Genomic DNA, 13,468 nt, shown 5'->3' on the forward strand with positions numbered 1-13,468 from the left:
ATCTATCTTGTTTACCAATTATAAAATTATGAAATAAGACGTACCATATAATTACCCTTAAAGAATATGTACCATCGATCAGTAGGTGGACTCATCACATGCACAACCCACCAAACCAGCCACAATTATTTTTGCCCATCCAAATTCTCGCCTTTCCATAATAGGAATATTTCAATTATAAAATATTTATATACACAAAAGAAAGTCATAAAATTTGTAGTGACATGACAGCCCTTGAAAAGATGCATATAGGGGAGGTTGGGAATCACTTTTGAGATTAAAATAGCCTCAAACACTAAGAAAGTTGAATCTCAAACATATTAAATTAATAATTTATATTTATAAAAAAAAAAGACAAAAACAAAAAAATAAAAATGACTCCGCATGGGGCAACCTACACTGTCAAGTGACAATGTAAGCACAGTTTAGCTTCAGCCTAGTCCCACAGTGTAGGCACATATAATAAATGACAATTTTATTCCTTCAGATAAATTTTGAAAAAAGTGAAGATAGGAACAAATTTGTCATTTCAGTTTCAAATATCATTTCAAATACATTTTTCAATACAACAACTCAAATAAAAATCTATACTACTTTTTCAAACACAAAAACTAAAATAATCTACCAAAAATAGTCAAAAAGCTTAAAAAATAGCCACTACCCAAACACCCAGATAGTATAGGGTTCCACCTTCACATAAACACTCTTCACATCATTAGAGTTGCTCTCAAATAGGGTTCAGCATGTGTCCAGTCCGAGATTGGACTAGACGGTGCTGTTGGACTCGTGGGGGCCCACCACGGGTCCTGTTTTGATAATCTAAACCGTTCAATGTGTAGAACTCGTCGAGTACTATATATTGTAAAAAATCACGTTGATCGGATATCGATAGCTATGTGATAAAATCAGTTTTGTATAAAAAAAAATGAACGGCGAACAAATTCACGGTTGACAAAAAATTACTTTGATCACATAACTATCGATATCCAATCAACGTTCTGATTATCAAAACGCAACTTATGATGGGCCTCCACGGACCCAACAGTACCGTCCAGTCCGATCTCGAACTGGACACAAACTACTCCCCTCAAATATTATTCTACAGCATACATCATCACTTGTAAGCCATTACTATGTCTTACTTAACATCGTTAATTTAAAAAATAAATTTAAATCGTTAATTTGATTCATAATAAATACCATTGCAAGCTATTATTATGTCTTACTTAAGATCGTATCAAAAATTAAATAAAAAAAAATTACAGATCATAATCAAATCTTACTAAATTCATTCATAATCAATACCATTACAAGCTATTATTATGTCTTACTTAAGATCGTATCAAAAATTAAATAAAAAAAATATTACAGATCATAACCAAATCTTACTAAATTCATAATAAATTTTGATTTAATATATAAGTGGCCTCGCAACTAGCTCAATCGAGCATATAGTATAACAAAATACTACTAAAATCATAACTAAAAGTGTACGGCACACACCTAAAAGGTGAATGCCTGCCAAAGAATTGTTACAAGGAAAGTGCAAAAAAAAACTAGAGGTGTAATTTGGGCGGAGTCAACTTGAGCAATCTAAGTTCAATTTGAATTTGTTTAGAGTTTGGACAAAATATTTTTAAATTCAGTACGGATTTAGGCAAAAATTTAGAAGTCCGAATTAAATTTGGACGGGCTTGGGTAAAGACGTCAAACAATCCGAGCAACTCGAAACCTAAATTATATATATATATATATATAAATATATATAAATATTAAGTATACATATAAATTATTAACCATTACATGATATTAAAGTAATTTATATTATTAAATCATATCGAATATATATTATATATACAAATAATATAAAATCTTACTTTTTTCACTACTACAAAAATAGTTAAAGATCACACTTTGATAAAAAAAAAGATCTCACTTTTATTGGAAGTGTGATAAAAAAAATTAGATTGATATTTTAATCACACTTAATTTGATTGAGTGTGATAATATTTATTTTTTATGTCACTTTTCAATTAAGTGTGATTATATATATATATTTTTAATCACACCTTCTAATTAAAGTGTGATTATATACTTTTTAATCACACTTTTTAAACAAGTGTGATTATATATATATATATTTTTAATCACACCTTCTAATTAAAGTGTGATTATATACTTTTTAATCACACTTTTTAAACAAGTGTGATTATATATATATTTTTTAATCACACATTCTAATTAAAGTGTGATTATTTATATATTTTTTAATCACACTTTCTAATTAAAGTGTGATTATATATACACTACTACTTTTTAATCACACTTTTTAAACAAGTGTGATTATATATATATATTTTTTAATCACACATTCTAATTAAAGTGTGATTGTTTATATATTTTTTAGTCACACCTTCTAATTAAAGTGTGATTATATATACAATACTACTTTTTAATCACACTTTTTAAATAAGTGTAATTATATATATATTTTCTAATCACACATTTTAATTAAAGTGTGATTATTTATATATTTTTTAATCACACTTTCTAATTAAAGTGTGATTATATATACACTACTACTTTTTAATAACACTTTTTAAATAAGTGTGATTATATATATATTTTTTAATCACACATTCTAATTAAAGTGTGATTATTTATATATATTTTTTAATCACACATTCTAATTAAAGTGTGATTATATATACACTATTACTTTTTAATCACACTTTTTAAATAAGTGTGATTATTTATATATTTTTTAAGGTAATTAAAATGTGATTATATATACATTACTACTTTTTAATCACACTTTTTAAATAAGTGTGATTGTATAAAATATTTTAAATTGATTTTTATATAAAATATACAATTCCCAAATTTTTAATCACACTTAATCTGATTGAGTGTGATAATATTTATTTTTAATGTCACTTTCTAATTAAGTGCGATTATATATATATATATATATATATATATATAGGGTAAATTACACTGACACCCCTAAGGTTTATGTTTATTACAGTTCCTCCTTCACGTTTTGGAAATTACATCTCCCTCCCTGAGGTTTAAAGTTTCATTACAGATTCCCCCCTTAGCAATTTAATTTTTTTTAAATGCCAATTTTGCCCTTACTGGGTAAATTATATTGACACCCCTTACATTTTAGAAATTACAATCCCCTTCCTAAGGTTTAAAGTAGCATTACCAATTGTCCCGTCAGTTAGTATTAGTTGGAAAAAAAATTCATTGAAAAAAAATTAATTGAAAAAAAAATTGTTAGTAAAATTTTTAAATTTATGTTTAAAAACCAACATAAACTTATTTTTTGAATTTACGTTTTTTCCTCAAATTTACAAACTGAGACAACCATTTATAGATTAAAAAATTATCAAATAAATTTTTATGACAAATTTTAAAATTTTTGTAAATATAAATTGAAAACTGAAAACGAAATGGTTACCAAACAGGCTTCAAATGGTAAAAATGTCATAAAATTAACAAATAATTAAATAAGTTACCAACATAAGAAATGATTTATCAAAAGATTCTTAGGCTATGTATGGTTTGATTTTTAGAAAAAAAATTAAAAATTAATTTGGTTAAGAAATAAAAAATAAAAATAATTATCATTTTTATATAATTTTTATCTTTCGAGTGGTTAGAAATAATTTTTTACAAATTATATTGAAACAGCCATACGTATGTATATAACCTGCTCAAAAATTAAAATTATAATTATTTTTTACCCTTAAATAATAATTATTTTTTAGTTTTTATTTCTTAACCAAATTAATTTTTAATTTTTAATTTTTTTTTCTAAAAATCAAACCATATATAGCCTAAGAATCTTATGATAAGTCATTTCTTACGTTGGTAACTTATTTAATTATTTGTTAATTTTACAACATTTTTACCATCTAAAGCTCTAAGGTGCCATTTGGTAACACGTGTGTTTGGTAACGTTTACGTTTTCAATTTATATTTACAAAAATTTTATAAACTGATTTTTGTTTAATTTTTGTTTATTTTTAGAAAAACATAAACTACAAACGCGTTTGGTAATAATTGACAAAATGTTTAAAAAATTTTAAAAATATAAAAAAGAGTGAGAAATGGCAAGTGTTGGCAAGTTGCGGCGGAAGACGGTGGTGGAAAGTGGTAACAGTGGGTGGTGGGTAGCTGGTGGTAGTAGGTGGTGGCGGGTGGGTAGTGGTGGCGAGTGGTGAGTGGTGGTGGCAGATGACGAGTGGTGGTAGCGGACAAGTGGCGGGTGGTGGTGGTAGTGGTGGGTGGGTGGGTGACGGTGGCGGGTGGTGGGTCGTAGCGAGTGGGTGGTGGTGGTGATGGTGGCGGGTAGCGGGTGGTGGTGGCAGGTGGGTGGCGGTGGGTGGTGATGGTGGGTCGGTGGGTGACGGTGGCGGGTGGTGGGTGGTAGCGAGTGGGTGGTGGTGGTGGTGGTGGTGGTGGCCGGTGGGTGGTGGGTGGCCGGTGGTGGCGGATAGGTGGTGGTGGTGGTGGTGGTGGGTAGGTGGGTGACAGTGGCGGGTGGTAGGTGGTAGCGAGTGGGTGGTGGTGGGTGGCGGGTAGGTGGTGGATGGTGGGTGATGGTAGTGGCGGTGGTGGTGGGTGGCTGGTAGTGGCAGGTGGTGGATGGTGGTGGCAGGTGGATGGTGGTGAGTGGTGGTGGCAAGTAGGTGACGGGGATGGTAGTGGCGGGTGGTCAGTGGTGGCAGGTGGATGGCAGGTGGGTGGTGGTGGTGGTAGCAGCGACGGCGAGGGGTGGGTGGGTGGGTGGTGGGTGGTGGTGACAGGTGGGTGGTGAGTGGTGGTGGTGACGGCTGGGTGGTGGGTGGTGGTGGCGGCGGAAGACGGTGGTGGAAAATGGTAGCGGGTGGTGACTAGTGTTGGGTGGTAAAAAAAAAAACAAAACTCAAAACTCAAAATGGAAACACATTTTTTGTGTTTTCATTTTTTGGCCCAATTTATAAACTGAGACCACTGATTTATAAATCAAAAATTTTATCAAACAAGTTTTTATTTGAGTTTTTTAATTTTTTGTAAATATAAACAGAAAACTAAAAACGTAAGTGTTACCAAACGACACCACGTTTTCAGTTTTCTGTTTATATTTACAAAAATTTAAAAAACTCAAATAAAAACTTGTTTGGTAAATTTTTTATTTATAAATCAGTGGTCTCAGTTTATAAATTTGGCCAAAAGATGTAAACTCAAAAAATGTGTTTCCGTTTTGAGTTTTGAGTTTTTTTTTTTTACCACCCAACACTAACCACCACCCGCTACCATTTTCCACCACTGTCTTCCGCCACCACTACCCACCACGCATCCCCCACCACCACCTGCCACCACCACTCGCTACCTACCACCCGTCACCAACACCCACCTGCCATCTACCCACCACTACCATCCACCGCCCGCCACCTACCCGCTACCACCACTCAGCACCTATCTATCACCACCATCCACCACCAGCCACCCACCACCACCACCCACCAACCACCTACTACCCACCCGTCACCACCACCCACCACCACCACCACCACCACCACCACCCACTCGCTACCACCTACCACCTTCACCCACCCACACACACCACCACCCGCCACTACCCACCACCACCCGCCACCCACCTGCCACAACCACCCACCACCCGTCATCACTATCCACCACCCGTTACCACCATCACCACCACACACTCGCTACCACCTACCACCCGCCACCATCACCCACCCACTCACCCACCATCACCACCCGCCACCTGCCTGCCACCACCACCCACCCGCCACACACTTGTCACCACCACCGACCACCCGCCACTACCATCACCACCACCCACTCACTACCACCTGCCACCGTCATCCACCCACCCACCCACCACCACCACCGTCACCCACCCACCCACCTACCACCATCCGCCGCCACCATCTACCACTACCTGCCATTCCGCCACCCACCTGCCACCATCGCCCACCACCCGCCGCCACCACCACCACCACCACTACCCACTCGCTACCACCCATCACTCGTCAGCATCACCCACCCACCCATCACTACCACCACCCACCACCACCCGCTACCCACCACCTACCGTCACCACTTTCCACTACCATCTTCCGCCACCACTTGCCATTTCTCACTCTTTTTTATATTTTTAAATTTTGTTAAACATTTTGTCAATTACCAAATGCGTTTGTAATTTATGTTTTTCTAAAAATAAACAAAACCAGTTTATAAAATTTTTGTAAATATAAACAGAAAACGTAAACGTTACTAAACAGACCCTAACCATTTCATTTTCAATTTTCAATTTATATTTACAAAAATTTAAAAAACTGTCATAAAAACTTGTTTGATAATTTTTTTTGGTTTATAAATGATTGTCTCAGTTTGTAAATTTGAGGAAAAAATGTAAATTCAAAAAATAAGTTTACGTTGGTTTTTAAATAGAAATTTAAAAATTTTACTAGTAAAATTTTTTTTCAATTAATTTTTTTTTCAATTAATTTTTTTTCCAATTAATTTTTTTTGGTAAATTATACTAACACCCCTTGAAATTTATGTTTATTACAGTTCCCCCTCACATTTTGGAAATTACATTTCCCCCTAAGGTTTAAAGTTTCATTACGGATTTTCCCCTTTAGCAATTTAATTTTTTTAAATACTAATTTTGTTCTCAGTGGGTAAATTACATTACCACCCCTCACATTTTAGAAATTACAATCCCCTCCCTAAGGTTTAAAGTAGCATTACAAATTGCCCCCTTGGTTAGAATCAGTTAGAAAAAAAATTAATTGAAAAAAAAATTTATTAGTAAAATTTTTAAATTTATGTTTAAAAACCAACATAAACTCATTTTTTGAATTTACGCTTTTTCTTCAAATTTACAAACTGAGACGTCCATTTATAAATCAAAAAAAGTATTGAACAAGTTTTTATAACAGTTTTTAATATTTTTGTAAATATAAATTAAAAACTGAAAATGATGGTAAAAATGTTGTAAAATTAATAAATAATTAAATAAGTTACCAACATAAGAAATGACTTATTAAAAGATTCTTAGGCTATGTATGGTTTGATTTTTAAAAAAAAATTAAAAATTAAAAATTAATTTAGTTAAAAAATAAAAAATAATTATCCCTTTTATATAATTTTTATCTTTCGAATTTTTAAAAATATTTTTTTATAAATTTAATTGAAACAGTTATGGCGTTGTTTTAAAAATCGTTGTTTAAAAGGTTTTCAAAATATTTTATAGGTGTACTAACATATTTCCCCTTTAAGCCCACACGTTTTTCATTCTTCCATTTCTCTCGGTCCTGAGATAGATCTAGGGTTTTTTTTGTCCCCTCATCACTCCTCTTTCTTATGGTGAAAGTTCACTAGATCGAGCTCTCTATCCGGCTCTGACTCACGATCACGATCTCCATCTTGGCTCAAAGCTCTGATTCACGATCGTAATCTCTATCCGGCTCTCTCCATCTTGGCTCAAAGCTCTCGATCAATCCGATTTGAAGATTAATTTTGTGAGTCTCATTCTCTGATTTTTTGATTGTTTATATGCGAACTCAGATCTGTATCTATGATCTTAGATCTATTTGATATATATATGTGTACACTGATTTTTTGATTGTTTATATTCATTTTTGTTTATTTTGTTCATTTTTGCTTCAATGGGTTCAGAAAATATTGATGAAACAGAGAAGAAAATTTATACAGACTATTTTCTTTCTTTGTTTCTGGCTAATAGTAAAAAGTATTCATGAAAAATCAAAGATTACATCTTGCATATATTTGAAATTGTTGAATTTGGTTTAGTATTTGATGTTTCTTCGGATTTGGATAACATAGAACACAATTTAATGCTGTTGCATAATGGCCTGTCAACTGTTTGATAAAATGCTTATAAGTAATGGGTATCAAAGATCTTCTCAGGTTCATGAAACCCCATATTGAACCCATTCACATCAAGAAGTATGCGGGCAAGCGGGTAATATAATCACCTCCTCTCATTTCATATATAGCTATCTATGTCAGATTCTTCGTAGTTACATTTTTTGCATTCTTTTTTCAGGTGGGTATTGATGCTTATTCACGGCTTCACAAAGGATGTATGATTCTGAATCCATCACATCTTGTTTGACTTTGTCTTCACAAACTGTTTTTTAGTTTTTCTATTTTTGGTGATTTTTTAGTCACTTTTTAAAATTTTTAAATGCACAAAAAACAACTCACTAGTTCTGATAATTATGTGTTATATGCAAATTATCGAAACAATCAAGTATTCATACTCACTTTTCTGTTTTCACATGCAAAGGGCAGTGAGTATCACTCCATCAACAGCACATCAACTGATTCAGGTACCAAATTGCGACTCTTTATCAGCTATTTGCAACTTGGAATAGTATTTAGTGTTTTTCCATCACCTACTGTGAATTAAAAGTACCAATTTGCCATTTTTTATAATCTTTGATTCTTTCAACTGTTGATTTTTTAGATTCTGAGATCAGAGAACATTGAATTTGTAGTATCTCCATGTGAAGCTGATGCACAATTAGCATACCTATCCAGCCTAGAAGCAGAAAAAGGTGGAATTGTAGTAGTGACTTCAAAGGACAGTGATCTACTGGCATATGGCTGTCCAACTGTAAGAAATTCAACAGAACTTTGATATTGATGACTCAAGCCTCATTTTTAGCACTAATTATCTTTTTATGTTTTGCATTGGTTGCAAGCAGGTTGTCTTCAAGATGGACCGCTATGGCAATGGTGAAGAGATAGTGCAAAACAAGGTTTTTGAGTTTGCATCTCGTGTGCCTTCCTTCCAATGTTTTGATAAAGAACTTTTCACAGGTGATTTGAGACACTTCAAATTTATTTACAAACTTATAACACTAAAAATTATACAATCCTTTGCGGTTCCTTTCTATCATATATATGAACTAATTTGAGACAGGAGACGCACTTATCTTCTAGCTTTCTCACAGGCATGTGCGCTTAGCTGGCTGCGCTTTTCTTCCATCTGTTCCTGGAATTGGAATTACGAAAGCTTATTCTTTGGTTTCCAAGTACCGGAACTTGGATCGTGTAAGAGTGCCTTTTCTCTTTGTGAAAATGAATTGCATTTCATTTTGTACTTGAATTGCTTTCACTACATTTCTTATTACGGTAAGAGAAGATATAAATAAGAAAAGACATGCTTCAACTCCATTGAAATAGTTCTGTTATTATATATGCAGTGTGCACTCTTTTGGAATAATTGCTTTGAAAAAACCTGGAACCTAGATAGTTCTTTCATAACCAAGTGAGACTTCTCTTCAATTTTGCCATTTGGTGAGTTGAAATCTTCAGATTCAGTGCTCTCTAGACTGAAGTGTTAGTGAAAAATTGTGGCAATTTATTAGAATTAATGATATCAAATATTAGGTACAATTATAGAAATGAAAAAAATGGTGCATTGGCTTATTTAGACATTTGAACACACCGAAGGATAGATTTATGGTAACCTATGTATGTTTTGGTTGCTTAAGTTGTATCACACACAAGATTCTATTTGATTTCTCTTGTCTATTCACTTTTGATAAGATGTCATGAATCAAATATATGGACTTCTATAAGAAAAACATAAATGCATCTAGGAAATTATAAAACAAAAAAAACAGAACTGAGTGAGATTTTATAGAGAATTTGATAGAATCCATGAATTCAAGAATCAAAGAATTTGTTAGCATAAAAAAAGAGGAACAACCAGTGAGTCTTGAGAGGCACTGCTCAAGATCCCTGTTTGGCATTCATTAGAGCAGAACCCAAATACACTCAAATTCATATTTATATATATATATATAAATATAGAGAGAGAGAGAGGGAGAGGGAGAGAGAGATTTTGTTGCTAGAACATTAGAAGAAAAGGAAAAAAAAGAGAAAAAATAGTGTTATAGTTCATATTTAGATGAACTGATCTCATACTAGAACCTATTCCAATTTCAGTTGACATCAATATCTGTTGTTGTTTTTCTTTTTCTTTTCTTTAAAGGAAATTAGCTTTGTGTTTGGTCACATTGGTGCAATATATTCCTGAACAGGTGAATATATGGGTTCAAAGATTGAAATTGTTGATAGAATTGTATACAAAAACAAGAATCAGCACCGACGATGCTCATATTTTTAGTACCTTCTATAGGTTGTTATTCCCTATGAGCAAATATGTGCAAATAGGTACATAAATATATGTAATGCATGTAATTGTCTTTTTAATCTTAGTTTATCATATTCATGTGATGTTAGGTGAGGACCACAAGCTCATGTTCGGTCTACTTTTTTCCCTTAAATCCTTGACTGCAAAAATGGATCCAACAAGGTTTGTTTTGCTTCTTCAAGTTTTGAATTTCAAACATAATATGTTTGCGTGAGTATTTTGATTTCCCATAGAAATTAAAAAAATTTATTTGATTATATAAAACAGAAAATGTTTCGGTTGTGCAAAGAAAACTAATAAATTACATTATTTTTGGTGTGATCTAAACGTAAGTTTATAAATTAATTAGTAAGTTTATTCATATGCTTCTGGCGGTTTTTAAATTAATTTGTTTTTTTATTTTTCAGGTCAGAAATTTCTTGGAGAGATGCAAAATATGGTCAAAGAATTCAAGAACTTACTTTTTTCAAGTTTTTTATTTTTTATTTTTTAATGTATGTAATCACAGTTAATTTTTTTTTTATTAATTTCTTTGTATATACTTTTAAACATTTAACTTTCATTTATGAAATATATGATATTATTTCATTCAATATATGGTTGTGATTCAAAATATAGTATATAGTGTGTATTACATTATTCAAATGCGCGTGCAAAAATAATATTGATTATTCTTTAAATATGTCAATTTTTTTTTTATCACAGGTTTTATTAGTTATTAATCACACTTAAAAGGTGTGATCTAAATGTTTTTAATCACACTTAAAAGGTGTGAACTAAAGTTTTTAATCACACTTAAAATGTGTGATCTAAATATTTTTAATCACACTTAAAAGGTGTGATTTAAATGTTTTTAATCACACTTAAAAGGTGTGATCTAAAATTTTTAATCACACTTAAAAGGTGTGATCTAAAATTTTTAATCACACTTAAAATGTGTGAACTAAAGTTTTTAATCACACTTAAAAGGTGTGATCTAATGTTTTTAACCACACTTAAAAGGTGTGATCTAATGTTTTTAACCACACTTAAAAAAAAGGTGTGATCTAATGTTTTTAACCACACTTAAAAGGTGTGATCTAATGTTTTTAACCACACTTAAAAGGTGTGATCTAAATGTTTTTAATCACACTTAAAAGGTGTGATCTAAATATTATTAATCACACTTAAAAGATGTGATGAAAGCATTTTTTAATGACACTTAAAAAGTGTGATTAAAAATGACCATTTTTAATCACACTCCTAAAGACCACACTTTAATAAAACTTAAAAGGTGTGATTAAAAAACATACATCACACCAAAAAAGTGTGATCTTTATCTATATTTGTAGTAGTGTTTTTCTTTTATTTTCACTCATAAATTGTAAGGACTACTATAGTGGCATCTCTCTTACATTATATAAATTTTTTGTTTTGATGGTATTAATGATTTTCTATAATAAAGAAAAAAATTGTAAATAGAGTCAAATTTTAATAATTTAATAATGTAGCTACAAAAAAAAAAATGAAATTCATTTACAATTCGGGCAACTTGGTCAATTCAGGTTTAATTCGGGTCAGGCTTGGGCAAACAATTTCGGGTTACAATGTGAACTTGGGCGAGCTTAGGCAAGTCTCAGCACAACTTGGGTTGTACTTGGACAACTTTTTAACCCGACCGAACCCGCTGGAGTTGCACCCTTACTATAACCAGCCATATGGGTTGTTGTTAGTGTTGAAAATTATGTAAAAGTGTATTAAAATATATAAAAATTGTATAAAAATAATTTAAAATAATTAAAAAGTATATTAAGATTATAAATATTTTATTATTTTATATTTGTACGGGCAAATATTCGGTACCGCCCGTATCCCTTGTGTCCAAGTTCCGCTTCGATCCAATTAACCTGCGAGCACAACGACGGTGAGCTACCCGGCGGTGTGTTGCCGGAAAACCCCTTCAACGATCAAGTTAGCACGCACTTAGAGATAGAGAGAGAGAGGAAGAGAGTTTCTCTCACCAGATGAAGTTCCATCCTCAGCATGGGAGGCGTAGTCACGTCTACATACCTTCTACACGTGCCTTTGCGTCCATTCGCCTTTCGACGCGTGGACCTACTCTCCTATCCTACTTTTCCATGTGTCAGCGCAAATACAGTTAAACACCACCTAACCAAACTGCCAAACGACGTTGGCGCGAACGGACAGCCCGGCGGTGCTGCCCCATCTTCCTACGACCGTATTACTGTTGGGACATGCAATGCTCCGAGCCGAGCTCCGTTATGACCGAGCTTAGCAGCCTCCCATAATGACTGAGCACTTGTTCGGTTGCCTGGTCTGGGGAGGATCTTGTACGCTGATCTCAACGAGCAAACAACGCGAACCAGGCTAGCAAAGAAGTTATCCCGGCCAAATCGGACTTGGGCTTTAACCGAGCGCATTGCACCTGGATTGTCCCAGCCCAGCTCGACCCAAACATGCTCGGACCAATTTTAGCCCGGTCATTACCACGGCCCAAAGCCAGATTATGAAATCTCCCTCACAATTGCCCCTTAATTCCGTCCGTATTTGCGTGACCGGAATTACATTACAAGGCCGGGCTAGACTTTTTGCTCAGTGGTTCACTTTGCTCGGTTTCGAAACCTCAAAGTTGGCAAACAAAGTCAGCTCGTCAACTCGCTTCTTGGCGAGTAAAATCAGCTCAGTAACTTTCTGAGCGAGTAAAATCAACTTGGCAAGGACCTTCAAAGTTAGCGAGGAAAGCCAGCTCAACAATTTGATTCTTGGCGAGCAAAATCAGCTCGGCAAGGAACTCCAAGGTCAACGAGCAAGGTCAGCTCGACGACTTTTTTTTTGACAAGCAGGATCAACTCGGCAAGGAACTCCAAGGTCGGCGAACAAGGTCAGCTCAGCGACTTTCTTCTTAGGGAGCAAGATCAGCTTGGCAAGGAACTCCAAGGTCGGCGAGCAAGGTCCGCTCCGCAACTTGCTTCTAGGTGAGCAAGATCAGCTCGGCAAGGAACTCCAAGGTCAGCGGGCAAGGTTCGCTCGGCGACTTGCTTCTTGGTAAGCAAGATTAGCTCGGCAAGGAACTCCATGGTCGACGAGCACGGTCCGCTCGGCGACTTGCTTCTTGGCGAGCAAGATCAGCTCAGCAAGGAACTCTAAGGTCGGCGAGCAAGGTCAGCTCGGTGACTTTCTTCTTGGCGAGCAAGATCAGCTCGGCAAGGAACTGCAAGGTCCCGAGCAAGGTCCGCTCGGCGACTTGTTTCT

At 34.3% G+C, this 13,468-nt stretch overlaps 1 protein-coding gene across 14 annotated transcripts; it reads left to right on the forward strand.

The window, feature by feature from the left end:
- Window positions 1-7,268: 7,268 nt before the first annotated feature.
- On the forward strand, window positions 7,269-10,809 carry LOC145788601 (exonuclease 1-like). Of its 14 annotated transcripts, none has more exons than XM_082882055.1 (10): window positions 7,269-7,547; window positions 7,957-8,011; window positions 8,096-8,132; window positions 8,344-8,381; window positions 8,519-8,668; window positions 8,760-8,874; window positions 9,009-9,108; window positions 9,261-9,354; window positions 10,306-10,378; window positions 10,624-10,809. In XM_082882055.1, exons 2-7 carry the CDS (start codon window positions 7,961-7,963, stop codon window positions 9,020-9,022), a joined length of 405 nt encoding a protein of 134 aa, XP_082738181.1. In that variant the 5' UTR covers window positions 7,269-7,547; window positions 7,957-7,960; the 3' UTR covers window positions 9,023-9,108; window positions 9,261-9,354; window positions 10,306-10,378; window positions 10,624-10,809. The 14 variants fall into 14 exon arrangements, with proteins under 14 accessions (XP_082738181.1, XP_082738185.1, XP_082738182.1 ...); XM_082882059.1 differs by lacking the exon at window positions 9,261-9,354 and adding an exon at window positions 10,104-10,201; XM_082882053.1 differs by having other exon boundaries at window positions 7,282-7,547; window positions 7,947-8,011.
- The last annotated feature ends 2,659 nt before the right edge of the window (window positions 10,810-13,468 follow it).

The sequence above is a fragment of the Camellia sinensis genome, chromosome 8, assembly GCF_055761805.1.
Source record: "Camellia sinensis isolate YWXY chromosome 8, ASM5576180v1, whole genome shotgun sequence".
Taxonomy (NCBI): domain Eukaryota; kingdom Viridiplantae; phylum Streptophyta; class Magnoliopsida; order Ericales; family Theaceae; genus Camellia; species Camellia sinensis.

What these genes read in the sequence shown, in the direction of transcription:
- LOC145788601 (XM_082882048.1), top strand. Translation starts at nt 7,934, where the DNA reads ATGGGTATCAAAGATCTTCTCAGGTTCATGAAACCCCATATTGAACCC. An exon ending in TTCACGGCTTCACAAAGGAT is followed by an intron (nt 8,133 to 8,343) that starts GTATGATTCTGA and finishes TGCAAAGGGCAG; the next exon opens with TGAGTATCACTCCATCAACA. An exon ending in TGGCATATGGCTGTCCAACT is followed by an intron (nt 8,669 to 8,759) that starts GTAAGAAATTCA and finishes GGTTGCAAGCAG; the next exon opens with GTTGTCTTCAAGATGGACCG.